The following is a 15,616-nucleotide window of genomic DNA, read 5'->3' on the forward strand; positions in this document are numbered from 1 at the left end:
CCGGTTGAGTCGCCTTGCTACATAGCTACCGTCAATGAAAATAATAAAACTAAAAAGTTATCAATATTAAATTTGGTTTAAGATTTATTAAGAATCATAAAATCACTATCTATCTTTATCAACTAGAAAGATATTAATGTTATCATTTTCAAATAAGTGTTAGATTTGGCTTAAGATTTATTAAGATTATGTTGAATTGACACTAGATTTTTTCAATAATAAAATTTAAAAAGATCAAATCAAATATTTACAAAATTAGGATGCAAAAGTAGAAGAAAAAAATAAGTATTAAATAAAAAAATATCAATTGCCAAATCATATAATTAGTACACATAAAAGATGGTGTTAGTAAAACTAGAGAGAGAAAATGGAATATTTTATTCCCATGGCTATTTTTAAAGAATGCAATAGCATGCGATGCTCATAAAACTCGTTTGTTATGTTATAAACGTAAAAGGATTATCAAACTTTTTGTGGGAAAGAAAAGAAAAGAAAAGAAAATGTATGTTCCACGAATCTTTTTTCGGCCGGGAAGATTTTTAAAAAAGTTAACCGTTCATACAAAAGCAATTTCTTTACAGCAAGAGTGTTGTAATCACTAAGCAATCCCTTTAACTAATTGTGAAGACCCAACTAAGCCTACCCCATTCTTTTTCATCGTGATCATATAAACAATGCTAAAAGCAGTGTGCTTTGTGGGTTTAATCATACCGACGTAAAGACCATTCATTCTTCTTTAATTGTTGCATGTGGATTCGGTCATAGTTTCCATATGCAATTCTAATTTCCTATTTTGATTGTATGATTATTGGTTTCTTTATTACCTTTTGTTCTTCGACTGATTCGATCTACTTCTGTCCTCCCCAGTGACAGAATCTTCTATAGCGTGATTGTGCGAGGTTTTGACGTTTTCATTTGTTGACTCGTTTGTTAAGTGGAGATCTCAATTCACTACAATCTCATCCTTGACTAAGAAGGATTTTGCGATTCATGCTGAGCTTTTCTAGAGTTCAATTATTCATTCTTTATTTACAATGCCAGGTAAGCTGTTGTCGATTTTGTTGAATTTTGGATGAATCTGAAGTTATTTGATTTGAATTTTGACCTAAAGGAACAACGATTTTTAAATTGATTATGTTGAAGCAGTAAGATATGATTTGGGGAAATTTGAGGAAGAGAAGAGAAGGATTAGGGTTCGATCTTTGAAGAAAAAAGCTCTGGTTGCTTCATCAAGGTTGTCAAACTCCCTCAGAAAACGACGGGTTTCTAATTGCCAATTTGCACACATTTCGATTGATGATGTTCGAGATGAGGAGGAAGAGAAGGCCGTTAATGCATTCCGGCAGGTCTTGATTGAGAAAGAGTTGCTTCCATTTTGTCATGATGATTACCACACTTTATTGAGGTAGATTGATCGATATTTCTTTCATAAGTGCTTTTTTTAAAATGACAAATAAAAGCCTCTTTCCTAGCTTTCGCCTTTCTGTATAAAGGGGCTGTTTCTTTATAGGGTATTAGGATTGTTTCTTTTTTACATAGAATGACTACGGATTGAGCAAGAAAACTAGCCTATTAAGACGCCACCTTTTTTTATTCTTTTTCCTCCCAACCCCTCTCATGCTTAAATTTGTTACATATTATGAAATTGATTTTTTTTTTTTTAATGTAAGGGTAAAATTGTCATTTAGCCTCATTCAGATGGCTTATTAAGTCTAGAAAACAAACAAGCCTTATGTATGCACAAACAGACCTTTATGTATGCAACACTTTATCCAGACATACATCATTATCCTTCAACCACTTTATCATTAAGGACTTAATGGAAAAAAACAAACAACCTCTACATCGTGTTCTTTCTGCATTAAGTCAGAAAGAAACACTAATATATAGGGCACCATATTCAGTTTTTCCCTATTAGGTCAAAAAGAAACCGCACATAAGTACTTAACTGATTTTGTAAAATCACTTTTATTTTATTTGCCTTCCAAAAGTTTGTTATGCTTATACTTTCTGAAAAAGATCTATTTTGGACAAAAAATTGCCAAATATGAGATTCTCATTGCAGTTACATTTTCCAACTTGTCAAAAGTTGCATGTTCTTGAAAACTATGTTGTTTTTTTCTTTTTGTCTTTACACAACAATGGTAGTTAGTTTGAAAAGAAAATATCTTCAATACGTCAGAAAGTTAATGAGCCAATATTTGTTTTTCATATTTTGTGATTGGAGTTTTGTGGTCTAAATATTTCCTTTTGCAACCAATAATGATGACAATTCTTCATAATCACTTGAAAAACAAATTTAGAACCACTTTGAGCTAGATGATAAATAGTAAAATACAAAGTTATTATTGCCAAAATCATTACAATACTGTTACATAATTTGAATTTGACCTAAAAGTCAAATGTTATCCTTTTGATTTGTTATTGTGACACCCTTTGACTTTTGAGGTCAACATATTATCATATTTCCATTTGCAAGCAATAATGATAAGAGTTTTTCAAATTCACTTGAAGAATTTGAGAACCCTATTTAAGATATATGGTGATTAATCAAAACACATAAAAATGTTATTGCCAAGATAGATATTCCCTTATCAAATTTTAGTTTCAAAAAAAATTATGATCGACTTTTGAAGTCATATATTGATATCATATCTCTTTTTTAGAACATATGAAGTAATTGCTCTAAACTAAAAAAACTTATAGCTTTTATAAGGTTTTTCTTAATTATGCCTTCTTGTATGCTGATTTTTTAAAATATGGTTGCAGATTCTTGAAGGCAAGAAAGTTTGACCTTCATAAAGCAGTCAACATGTGGGCAGATATGCTCAACTGGCGAAAAGAATATGGTGCAGACTCCATCACACAGGTACTTCTTGTAACTATCATATCATATTATCTTTACAACTACTTTTGCAAAATATCTCATTTCAAAAACAAGCTTACTTTGACTTTAAGGTCAAAGATATTACTTTTCAACTTCAAATCAAAATCAATACGGGTCCTTCAAATTTCCCTAAGAAATATCAATACCTAAACATGGACTTTATGGCTTTATTTGTTACATGGAAGGGACTTGACAAGTTTTTATCAAGCTATAGATGAGGAGGGCATTCACGTCTTTTGCATATACAAGAAATCGAAAACAAGTCCTTGTCCCACCTTTTTGGGTAGGACACAGAATTGCAAGTTTTGTCCTATTGACATCAGTCACTGTCACTGTCACTATCACTGTCACTGTGTTGATGGTTCATATCACTATCAAGTATGAGTTGTTTCTTGAGTAATGAACAAAAAAAGAGAGGCAATTACAAATTTACAATGTTTTGACAATGATTATAATGCAATGATGTTTGAAAGGATTTCATTTATGAAGAGTATGAAGAGGTTCAAGGGTATTATCCTCATGGTTATCATGGTGTGGATAAAGAGGGAAGGCCTGTTTATATTGAAAGACTTGGAAAAGTGGAACCGAGTAAGCTTATGAGTGTGACAACAGTGGAAAGGTTTTTAAGGTATCATGTACAAGGCTTTGAGAAAGCTTTTGCTGAAAAATTTCCAGCATGTTCTATTTCAGCAAGAAGACATATCGATTCTTTTACCACAATATTGGATGTTCATGGCATGGTTAGCTTTACTTTACTCTCTCTCTCTCTCTCTCTTGCTAAATAGCAATTCACTTTCATTTCTTCTAATTATAGCATTATACTATGAAAAAACTACTGAGTTATAGCAATGTTATCTATATATAATTGGGTAGATTTTTCTGAGTACAATACCCTAATGTTTTTTTTTGAAAGTACCATGCTATAATTAGGTAGGTTTTTAAACTAAAATGCATTAATAAGAAAAAGGTGAAAAATACAATGTTGTAATAGAAAGAAATGGAAGTTGGATGCTATAATAAACAAATAAATGGAAGCCTGATGTTGCTGTTTCTTGCATTTTAGCCCTTCATTTTATAACAAAAAAAACATTATTCTTCTGAAAACTATTAGCATTTTTTTTTACAATTTTATAGAACTTTTGGTCAGTTTGCAACAAAAAGACCAAGTAGGATGGTTTGAAAAGTCAATAAATCTTGTATTAATCTGAGGGTTTCTTGATTTATGTAGAACTGGATGAGTTTTGGAAAAGTTGCAAATGATTTGGTCATGCGTATGCAGAAAATAGATGGTGACAACTATCCTGAGGTGCAAACCCAAATGCCAAATTTTATTCTACATTTATTGTTATTTTTACTGATTCTTTTTTTTCCCCTAATCAGACATTGCATCAGATGTTCATAGTAAATGCTGGTAGTGGATTTAAATTACTATGGAATACAGCAAAAGGGTTTCTTGATCCAAGAACAACAGCAAAAATAAACGTATACTTCACCATACCCATCTTTTCAAATCATTTTACTTCATTTTCATTGCTTTGTAAAAGCTGTTTTCAATTACGAGGATGAGGGCATTCACATCTTTTACAGGTTCTTGGTAATAAATATCAGAATAAGTTGTTGGAAGTTATAGACTCAAGGTATGTGTGTTCGTGTATACTTTTTATTTGCTTTAAACGCATTAAATTTACTAAAAGAAAAAACTTGCATATTTATTTCATTATGTAGTCAATTACCCGATTTTCTTGGTGGGACATGTTCATGTCCAAATGAAGGTGGATGTCTTAGGTCAGATAAAGGACCTTGGCATGATTTAGAACTCATGAAGGTATGTTCATTCTTTTTTTTTTTTATGTATATATCTCTATGTGAATGTGTTTTTATTTTGTTGACTTGGATTTTTCACAGGTGGTCAACAATGGAGATTTGAGGAGAAGTTGTAGCTATTATGAGGATGTTGACTTAGAGGTCAAGTCAATTGTTTCAGAGGTGGGGTTTTGACTTGTATTTTGTAGATTATTCTTGATTATCGCATTTTTATAATTATTTTATTTGATGCAGACACCAAGCAGTAAATTTTCAGATGATTTAGTATCTAATTCGGGATTCGATAGATCAACGTCTCTTAGCCACAGGGTAGGTGTTTGTTAATTTATAAGGTAAATAAATAACATGCTCAATGGAAACATTAAACATGCTAATTTAGTTTTTTTTTCTTCTTCTGTTATAGGACTATATAAATAATCTTGTATCTAATAGCCCTAGATTTGAACGGATAGTTTCTAGTACTCAGATCGACATTGTTCCCTCAAGTAAGTGATTGTTAGTTTGTATTGTATTGTCAAACAATCATAATGTACAAATTCAAAAAATATTTAAGATGTTTTTTGTTTTCATTTTTTGAAGCAGATGATTTGATACAAAGAAGAAGCATTAAAAATGTGGTTGATTTCGCTTACAAAGTAGTAGGATGTATATTTTTTCTTGTTGAATTTGGGAAGTTTTTGTTGGGATTTATAATAAAAAAATGGTTCAATTGGCAAGATAAACATAAACCCCGGTATGTGGATGAATTGAGTCCTCGGAAGGAGGACTTTTTGCAGCCATTTGAAGAGAAGTTGAAACAATTAGAAGAGTTGGTGTTAGCGCTTTCTAGCAAACCTTCCAAAATTCCTCAAGAGAAAGACGAAATTCTTGTTGAATCTTTGAATCGTATAAGGTCAATGGAGTATGACTTGCAAAAGACAAAGAAAGTATGGATTTTTATTCTCTCGGTTTAAGTGCAAAAAATAGCAACACAATAACATTCTAATCCCATTGTTGAAAAATATACCTAACTAAAGCAATTTCGTCCAAATACAAAACAATTTTCACTGCTATAGCGAGGTAGATTTTTCACAATATAATATGCTAATAAGGAAAAAAAATACAATACAATACTAGAAAGGGTAGAATTTTCAAAGTAAAATGGCTTAATAAGAAAAAAAAAATTAAAAGTACAATGTTGTAATAGAAAGAAATGGAAGTACATTGCTACTTTTTTGCATTTATCCCTTGTTTCATTATTTGGATTTTGCAGGCGTTATTTGCTACGGCTTCAAAACAGATGGAGCTTGAGGAATCACTCGAGACTTTACGAGAGGGTGCCATAACAGTAAGTACTTAACAAGGTTTAATTTCAAGAAACAACAATCAGAGTATTTCTATTGATTTGTTTATTATAGCATCATACTTTCATTTCTTCGCATTACAGATCTACCCAATTATAGTAATGTCATCCAAATACAAAGCAATTTTCACTTCTATGACTTGGTAGATTTTTCAAAGACTTGTAAGAAAAAGTTGAAGTAGAAAGCTATAATTTGGTAGATTTTTCAAAGTATGATGCCTTAATAATAAGAAAAAAATGAAATAAGTACGCTAACAATCTAAAGTTGGAATAATAGGCGGCAAACTCATGTTGGGTAAGACGTCCCAAGTCAACTTTGCGTGGAACAAGATGAAGTTTGAATTCTTGGCTTTTTACATTTCAATATTTCATTAAATTTTAGACATTTTCCAGCATGTTATTGTTGGAGATTCATTGTATTCAGCCATAAGGAGTGACAATTAAAACTCAAGGTGTTGCCAATCTCTTCCATACTAGCTGTTTTATTTGTACACATTACAAACACTATCATTTGCTCAATTTGTTTTTTTTTTTGTTTTTTTTTTTTTTTTTTGTAATACAGGATGTTCTCTTGATGGTCTTCTGAATGTGTAAGCGGTGTGGATGCTTGTTGATAGATAGTTTACATTGTGCAGGGAGTGAGATATATATATATATATATATAATAGCTCCGTACAGAAAAATGAAAAATAAGAAAACAAAAACAATAGAAACCGGACGATTTGTTGTAACTTGTGACTGTAACTTGTAGTTTGGCTATAGATGTATATTTTTTTTCGTGAAGTGGTTGTTAATATATGTTAATGGCTTCAAATTGTTTGATTTATAGTGTAAAGGATTGGTGGTTAAAGTTCACTAAAAGTCAGTCTTGTTAATGCAGAAAAATGTCAGCGACCTCTTTGTTGATTTTGAAAACTTTTAACCCATGTTGTTTATCAAGTTACAGATAATGATTGATGGATAAATTTAAGGAAAGTACATTGCTTATACTCTTGATGTTTAAGGATAAAAAAATCAATGAATTTATTGTTAATGAGCCAAAAATATGTAAACATTTGCCGAATTTTTGTCTTTTAATGAAAACAATTGTCGGTCTTTTGTCTTTTTATGTTAAAAAATAAGACATGTTTTTTCATAAATAATATCAAGTTTTCGGGACTTCATTGAAGATTTCACTTTTCAAAATTGCGAGTCTAACAAAACCACAAACACCCCTATGAAAATTTATACATGAATGATTATTTCAGATTTAATATGGACGGAATGAATTAATGAGCTAAGCCAAAAAAATATTATGTCAACTTTTATCTATTTTCCCTTTTTATATTTTTCATCCGATTCATCACGAGTTAAAATTGATAAATTTTATTAAAATTAATCCATATTATGAAAATTATTTGATAGAGTTTAACGATAAAATAATCATTTAGTTTCATTGAGACGGTTTATCGGTCAATAACCTTATGTACATAATATTTATGCATGCATCATTACATATTCATTCCATAATTATTTCACCCATAAAAGTTTCAATGGGAAAAAACCGATTAATCTAATGTAATAACTTGTACATACTGGTCAACACTCACTTAAGATCACACACATCCATAAATTTTTAATTAAAGAATTATGATTTATGCCTAATTAGCTTAAACGAGATTAACCATTAAAATTTTAATGTGATTTAATAACCAATCAAAATGCATATAGAAAACTTTTAAAAATGTTGTTATTTTATGTAAAAGAACAAAAAATTATCTCCTTGAAATAAAAAAATACATAATTATTTTGCCTAAAATGATAATTAACGTTGTTAATATTTGCATTTGATCCAACATAATATTAGTAAAAAATTATAAAATTCTATTAGGGACTATAAGTGACATTGTTTCATATGTCTAGGGACTATTGATGTAATCCACCATTCCACCCTTCTAGATAAATCAACGGATTTTTGCGAACAGTTTACAGGCCCGCCATTTTTGAAAGCATGATAACTTCCATCAGTCAACCAATTTCTCACTATCCAAAAAATTAAGCATTTTTATAAATAACGGCCCGCCAAAGTCCAACAATATCCTTTGATTCTTCAACCATTAGGCAGTGATAATCGGAGATGGCGATAAATCAAGTGGTGGTGATGCCGTACCCAGCTAGGGGCCACCTGAATCCTCTAATGAGCCTCTGTGACTTGCTTTCTTCCAGATCAGACGGCACCACCATCTTCACCGTCGTAGTCACGGAGGAGTGGCTAGGACTCATCGGATCTGATCCAAAACCTGATAATGTCCGATTCGCCACCATTCCTAATGTAATTCCATCTGAGCATGGCCGCGGCTCTGACATGATCGGATTCCTCACCGCTGTTCAAAGCAAAATGGAAGCTCCATTTGAAGAGGTGCTTGATCAGTTAAAGCTTCCGGTGAAACTCATAATCGGCGATGCTTTTTTGAGCTGGATTCTAGATGTTGCTGACCGGAGGAATATTCCGGTGGCAGCCTATTGGGCGATGTCTGCATCAATGTTTACCATGTGGTATCATGTTGACCTCCTTGAACAGCATCGCCACATTTTTGTTGATTTATCAGGTTCGTGATTTCTGATTTCTCGAAAAAACTGTTTTCATCTGCCTGACATCACATGTATTAATGATCGATATGAACTAACAGAAAGAGAAGAAGAATGGATCGATTACATCCCTGGATTATCTCCCACGAAAGTTGCAGATATATCTCCAGTCACCAGGGAACAACTTCATGTTTCACCTAATCTCATATCAATGATGAAAAGAGTTCAATATCTTCTCCTACCCACAATCTATGAATTAGAACACGAAGCTGTGGATGCACTAAGATCCGAATTACACAAACCCATCTACACATTTGGACCAAACATACGCCAACTCCAACCCCAATCACACGAATCCAAATCCAAATACATGACATGGCTAGATTCCAAGCCTCCAAACAGTGTTCTATACATTTGTTTGGGAAGCTTTCTTTCGGTTTCCACTTCCCAAATGGATGAAATCGCAGCCGGTTTAAAGCAAAGCGGTGTGAATTTTTTATGGATCGCTAAAGGAAGGTTGAACGGGAGTTTTGGTGATGAAGGGTTGGTTGTGGAATGGTGTGATCAAATTAGAGTTTTGTTGCATTCTTCGGTGGGAGGGTTTTGGAGTCACTGTGGGTGGAATTCAGTGAAGGAGAGTGTGTATTCTGGTGTTCCGATGTTGACTTTTCCGATATTTGCTGACCAACCACTTAATAGCAAGGTGGTTGTAGATGATTGGAGGAATGGATGGAAGATGAAGAAGGAAGTGCGTAGAAATACTTTGGTGAAGAGGGGGGAAATTGCAGAGATTGTGAGTCGGTTTATGGATAATGAAAGTGTGGAGAGAAGAGAAATGGTGGAACGGGTGAAAAATCTTCGGGTTGTTTGTCGTGTGAGTATTGAGAAAGGTGGATCAGCTGCGAAAGACGTCGATGTTTTTATTAGAAACATTATCATCTAATTAATCATCATGGCAAATGCAAATATACGATTATGAATAGACAATTAGACATGCGTGTGACACCATAAAGTTTATGGCTTTACGCAAATAATTTTGAATTGTATGGCTCGGGAATATAGATGGACGTGACGAAACAAATTTCAGTCAAAATGTGTATTTTTTAAGTGGGTCAGAATATTTGTAAAAAAAAAATGATGTTTTAAATATGATGGAGATAAAAACAAGACTAAACTGTAAATTTGGTCTCTACGTGGTTTGTGAAAAATTGTGGATGGAGTCTAAAAAGTTTTCAGCTGCCTGAGAGGTTCAAAATTAAGAAATTTTTGTGGTTTTGCTCCTAAAATTAAGAAATTTCCATGGTTTTGGTTAGAGGTGGCAAAAATTGACACGACACGAAACCCGACACGAACCTGACATGAAATAAACGGGTTTGGGTAAGATATTTCAACCCGTTTAAATAAACGGGTTGACACGACACGACACGAAAATTAAACGGGTAAGGTTAGGGTTGAGAAATTCAACTCGAATATGACTCGAAAATGACCCGTTTATTTATATGTCAGTTCTTTGAATTATTTAAATAAACTAGAAAGATACAAAACCAAAACCATAAGTAAAAGAAAACCTTCGAATTGAGTCGTTTTGTAATGTTGAAATGACTTAGCCGTCGAGATCAAGACTTCATTTCCGTTTTTCCATTCTCTTCCAAACTACCCAGTCTCTTTCACCACTCTCACATCCTCATGACCTTGTCATCCGCCTCCCCAACTCCTACTCTTTTAATTTTGTCATCTGAACTTGCTATGACTTCATCTATTTTGCCTCCAAACTATTGATTTTTCCTTTCCGCCTGCCCAACTCATACTCTTTCAACATTCTCAATGTTTTAACATCACATGACATGACATATTTCAAGGAATAGCCCTAACCCGAAACCCGACACGAACTCGACACGAAAATAAACGGGTTGACACGACACGACACGTTAATTAAATGGGTCGAGTTAGGGTCAAGAACTTTCAACCCGTTTAGTGTTTCGACACGACACGAACCCGACACATCGTTGCCAGCCACCATCACCGTCTTCTGTTGTTATTCAGGCCACCCATTCCTCCCCAACCCTCATAATCACCCTCCCTGCCCTTGATATTTACTTCTCCGTCAACGGGCTCGACAACCCTAGCGGCGATAACGTCTCACCGGGAAAAGATCTATAGAAGAGATCCATGGAAGATTTGTAACCCAAAATTGTGAAATTGTGAAATTAAACATCTACATTATCCACCACCCAAATCCATAAAACAAATTCATGGAATTTTGCAGGAGAAGATCCGCAGCAGGTCAAGGTAAAGTGGAGGTGTCGAGTGTGTCAAATGTTTGATATATGCTTTGAAGCAACAACGTCATACTTTATGGATCTAGTGACTTAATTTAAGTGATTGTCAGAAGCTTTTATGGATCTTGATTATTGTTTCAAATCTAGCTTTAGTTATTAATCCCCTTTTGGATATCATGATTGTTAGGAGCTTTTATGGATCGTGTTTACTTGTTGTATGTTAGAAACAGATTCTAGACATTTGGGTTTGTTTGGTGTTGATTAATAAGAACATTTCTATCGAATTGTATGTATGTTTTTTATTTACAGTGTAAGTGTGTTTGTGTGTATGAGTTTGATTTCCAGGTAAGAGGTGATGAAGAAGAAGATAGGATGGTGTGTGTGTGTGTGTGAGAGAGAGAGAGAGAGAGATAAAAGGTACGGTGGAGAGATGGGTGGTGGGCCCAATTCTATTGTTATTTATTTCTAAATTTTAAAGTGTTAAAAATAATATGAGAAAATACAAAAAAAAGGGTAAAATTGTCTTTTCATGTTTATGAGGACTAAAACCACAAAAAATTCTTGATTTTAGACCTCTCATACAAGTTGAAAACTTTTTGGACTCTATCCAAAGTTTTTTGTTAACCAGAATGACCAATTTTACAGTTTTGTCTAAAACCAATCATAAGTTTAATATAGTTTAATATTCGTAAGAACACCACTTTCAAGTTAATTATATGCACTAATCAAATGTACAATATGGATAAGATGGGAGGGCATTTATCTTTTATTTTTTATTTTTCATATAAGCTAGCTTATTTTTCTTTCATTTTTTAAAATCCACGGATCCAGGGCCCCAAGAAAAAGGAAAAAATTAGGGTGTTCCTTATGAATGGAATTATGCAAATTTATAAAATTTGAGGTGTGAAATATATAAATTTTGAATACTAGCTTACTAAAAGAATTGAACTTCTAAATACGAAGGGTCAAAATATAAATTTAGAAATGAATTGCTTAAAAAAAACTCAAATATAAGGGTGCGTTTGGTTGGCAGGAAAGAAATTGAATTCGAGGGAAAAAGATTCTAATTCCCTCGAATTTATGCGTTTGGTTGAACTTAGAGGAGCTAAAAGGATTCCTAAATAAAATAAACTTTCCACCATACGGAGGAAAGTGAATTTCTTCCAAAGTTAGATGGAAAACATTCCTTCTCATCAAGGAAAGTGACAGATTACAAAAATACCCCTTGTACTTATCAGAAAACCTACCGCCACCATCACCACCATCGCTGCAGCCCCACCGACCACCACCACCACCGTTGCCACCACAACCACTACCATCGTCGCCGTTGCCGCCACTGCCACCGACCACCACTACCACCGCCATGACCACCACCCACCACCACTGCCGCCACCACCACCCACCACTGCTGCCGCCGCCACCCACCGCCACTGCCTGCGACACCACCACCAACTACCATCATCGTCGTTACCACCGTTGTCGCCGCCACCGACCATCACCACCACCGCCACCATTGCCGCCACCACCACCACGACCATTACCCACCACCACTACCAATGCCATCACCCACCACCACCGCCGCCACCAGCCACCGCTGCTATCACCAGCACCATCACCGTCGTCGTTGTCGCCACCAGCTGACACTGCCACCATCACCACCACTTCCGCCACCACAATCAATGCCACCGCCACCATCACCACCACCGTCGCAGCCACCATCACCGCCACTGCCCCCACCGTCGAAATTATACTGTTTTTATAATTTTCATAATGTATTTTTACATATAAGTTAGAAAACAAGGTAAAATTAAGCAAAACAAGCAAAAAGAGTAATTATGTCATTTTACATGAATTCCAATTCCATTTCCTGCGAATCAAACAGATTCGGAATTATTTCCAATTTCATTTCCTACCAACCAAACAGCATATGGAATTAGATTCAAATTCCTGACAGATTTATTTTCCAATTCCAATTCAAATTCCTTCGTCAACATTTTGCGAACCAAACAACACCTAAGGGAATAGAGCGAACTTTAGTGTTTAGGAAATAAATACTATGCATTGCAAATTGAACTACAAATGTTTTTTAAATAGTTTGCATCCAAATAATGTTTTATTTCAAAATGCATAAAAAAATGAAAATTTGAAGGTGGGCTTGGGCGTTCCCTGGTCCTAAGGTGGCTCCGCCCTTGCATGAATCGGTAAATTTTCATTTCTTTTCGTTTTTTTTAAATATATATAATACCAATATTATAATTTATTTGTAGGGAATTAAAAACCATAAATTTTAATATATTTACTTTATTAAAACTAAAAAAAAGATGAAAGAAAATGCAGGAAATACACCTCGTGCGGGAAAATCTACTACCTAAACCTCACCCAAAATGTGGTGTTTCTGGATGCAGTTATTGTCCTACTATGCAAAGCACACCTCTTTCAAACTCCATACCCTTCAGCCTAACTTTCTGTCATGTTCCTTTAATCTATATCGTTTGTAGCTAATATGTAAACAAGGTCGATCCAAGCCGATTTGAAGTCCTGGATGAATGCAAAAAAATAAGGCCCTTTACACCGATAAATTTAGAGTCAAATAACTAAAAATTGAAGGATGTATGTTCGAGGTAAGCAACTTGAAGTCTATATGGTGAAAGAAAGAAACATTACTTACCAATCTAATACAACAACTCAAAATATATTACGGAAAGTCGGAAACCATTGAAAAGCTTTAAAATATTAATGTAAAATATGTATACTGCAAGATTCGAACCTTAAGGCATAAGTAGAAAGATACGCCCCCTGACTAACTCAACTATATACACATTTAATTTTTCTAACACTTTATATATATATATATAACATAATTAATTTTGGAACACCAAATCATGACCAGGCCTTGGGCCGTCGTCCCGCTTGCCCACCTTGTTGGGTCGGCCGTGTTTGTAAAATAATATAGTGAAATGATCTCCTTCAACAACAACAAAAAAAAAATCATAAGTTGAGATAACGAGTTAATACTTACGACTATACGATAGTAGAGGTTTATTATTATTATTATTATTAAGGCCATTCATGATAGAAGAGTTTTTTCATGAGTTTGTTTATGACAACTTAACCTTTTTTTTAATAAAAAAAACTCTTTTTGAGAATTTGTAACTTCACAGACAAATGTTAAAAAAATAATCCTCAAGAGAACCAAACTTTTTTTAAAAAGTATTTAACAAAAAAAAACTGATTGTGAATACGCAATGCAGAAAAAAAATGGTGTTATATTGTCCTTCCTGTTTTTTTCCTAGTCATCCTACACACCATACATTTCTAGACTTCTGGATTTCTAGTTATCATACATTTGAGTTACAGGAAAAATAAGAGAGAGTCCCATTTTTCAAAAATTACAAAAAGATTTATACTTAAGAAATAGTTATAGAAATGGTCCAGATTTACAGAGTTACAACGGTCCCCGGAAGAAATTTAAAATCACAGAAATCAACAATGTAAGAAATAGTTACAAAAATGGTCCCTGTAAAAAATAGTTACAAAAATAGTCCTTATATAATAAATGCCAATAAGTCAAAGCAAAATAAGAATAAAAAACCTAACAGCGAACCAGTGTTATTAAAGTACAACCCTCCACCATTTCCATTGTGAACAGCATAATAATACGTAATAATTCTTGTGCCCTAAATATCTTTCTAGTCATAATTAATTATTTATTTAATAGTGTGCAATTGGTGTTTTGAAATTGAAGTATGCAATTTGTTTGTATGGATTGACCTAACAACTTGAACTTGTAAATGAAAACACATATCAAAGATAGAAAATGAAGTTGTAGTAGCTGTGCAACTGCAGATGGAGATGGAGGAAATAACTGTGAATTGGTGATTTGTAGATGCTCCTCATCTATCTTGTTATAATCTTCCACTCCGATCGGCTGAAGTATTACTGAAATTCCACATGAGGTAATTTATGGAATGAAAGAAATCAAAAATGGAGGTTGAAATTAAGGTGGATCTTGGTTCCCACATCGGCGAGTGGAAAATGGTGATGAAGTATTTGGGAAGGATAAAAGGGTATTGAAGGGGGTGGTGAGGGTTTAATCCGTCCTGTCAGGGTGAGAGGCGACCTATCAATGATCGTCAAGAGACGGTGGGTCGTGCCGACGCCTAAGACAACGAACACAAATTTAAAAGGCGAGCGAGTCTGCTCTACTTTAGGTGGGCTTGCCCGTCAATTTTTGGAAGCCTTTTTTAATGGGCTCTATAATAACAAAATACAAACATATATTAGTCCAATAAATATTAGCAATAAGAGAAATGTATTACGGGATTTATTATTATTATTATTATTGTTGTTGTTATGTTGCATTGTTGATGTTGGTTTTTCATAAATATAATTTGTTGACCAAGGTGTGGTATTGTTATCTATAAACATATGTATTTTTTTACTCTTATATTTAAATTTAATTTAAGCACACTTGTGTGAAGTTTTTCTTTTATGAAACCTTTGTGTTAAATTCGAATGGATGTGCAATATGGACAATTTGGAAATACTGGATTTCTTTTATATTTTAAAAATGAACAATTGGATTTTTTATATGTATATTCTTTTGAAATGAATGATTTGGATTTTTTCGAAAACAAGTTAAAATGGGTTAAAAGGGATCGTATATGTATACAAAACTTTTGCAAGGTTAAATTTAAAGTGCTTAAAATTATTTTG

At 33.6% G+C, this 15,616-nt stretch overlaps 2 protein-coding genes and 1 long non-coding RNA gene across 7 annotated transcripts; 2 read left to right on the forward strand and 1 right to left on the reverse strand.

The window, feature by feature from the left end:
• The first annotated feature begins 465 nt into the window (after positions 1 to 465).
• On the forward strand, positions 466 to 6,836 carry LOC145137696 (phosphatidylinositol/phosphatidylcholine transfer protein SFH9-like). Of its 5 annotated transcripts, XM_079071835.1 has the most exons (16): positions 466 to 715; positions 868 to 1,041; positions 1,147 to 1,405; positions 2,770 to 2,869; positions 3,361 to 3,627; positions 4,116 to 4,193; positions 4,268 to 4,369; positions 4,475 to 4,524; positions 4,613 to 4,712; positions 4,793 to 4,873; positions 4,946 to 5,020; positions 5,115 to 5,196; positions 5,291 to 5,637; positions 5,964 to 6,038; positions 6,331 to 6,505; positions 6,616 to 6,836. In XM_079071835.1, exons 2-15 carry the CDS (start codon positions 1,035 to 1,037, stop codon positions 6,385 to 6,387), a joined length of 1,680 nt encoding a protein of 559 aa, XP_078927961.1. In that variant the 5' UTR covers positions 466 to 715; positions 868 to 1,034; the 3' UTR covers positions 6,388 to 6,505; positions 6,616 to 6,836. The 5 variants fall into 5 exon arrangements, with proteins under 5 accessions (XP_078927961.1, XP_078927960.1, XP_078927962.1 ...); XM_079071834.1 differs by lacking the exon at positions 466 to 715 and having other exon boundaries at positions 724 to 1,041; XM_079071836.1 differs by lacking the exon at positions 466 to 715 and having other exon boundaries at positions 724 to 1,041; positions 5,294 to 5,637.
• Positions 6,837 to 8,038: 1,202 nt separating this feature from the next.
• On the forward strand, positions 8,039 to 9,769 carry LOC145136089 (UDP-glycosyltransferase 87A2-like). The gene is made up of 2 exons (XM_079070282.1): positions 8,039 to 8,641; positions 8,723 to 9,769. Exons 1-2 carry the CDS (start codon positions 8,170 to 8,172, stop codon positions 9,562 to 9,564), a joined length of 1,314 nt encoding a protein of 437 aa, XP_078926408.1. The 5' UTR covers positions 8,039 to 8,169; the 3' UTR covers positions 9,565 to 9,769.
• A 3,841-nt stretch (positions 9,770 to 13,610) lies between these two features.
• On the reverse strand, positions 13,611 to 15,084 carry LOC145138132 (uncharacterized). The gene is made up of 2 exons (XR_013721335.1): positions 14,767 to 15,084; positions 13,611 to 13,865 (listed from the first exon to the last, which is right to left on the reverse strand). It is a non-coding gene; the product is annotated as an uncharacterized LOC145138132 (long non-coding RNA).
• Positions 15,085 to 15,616: the final 532 nt, after the last annotated feature.

Source organism: Lactuca virosa, chromosome 9 (genome assembly GCF_052849685.1).
Source record: "Lactuca virosa cultivar CGN04683 chromosome 9, Lactuca_virosa_CGN04683_v6, whole genome shotgun sequence".
In the NCBI taxonomy this organism is placed as follows: domain Eukaryota; kingdom Viridiplantae; phylum Streptophyta; class Magnoliopsida; order Asterales; family Asteraceae; genus Lactuca; species Lactuca virosa.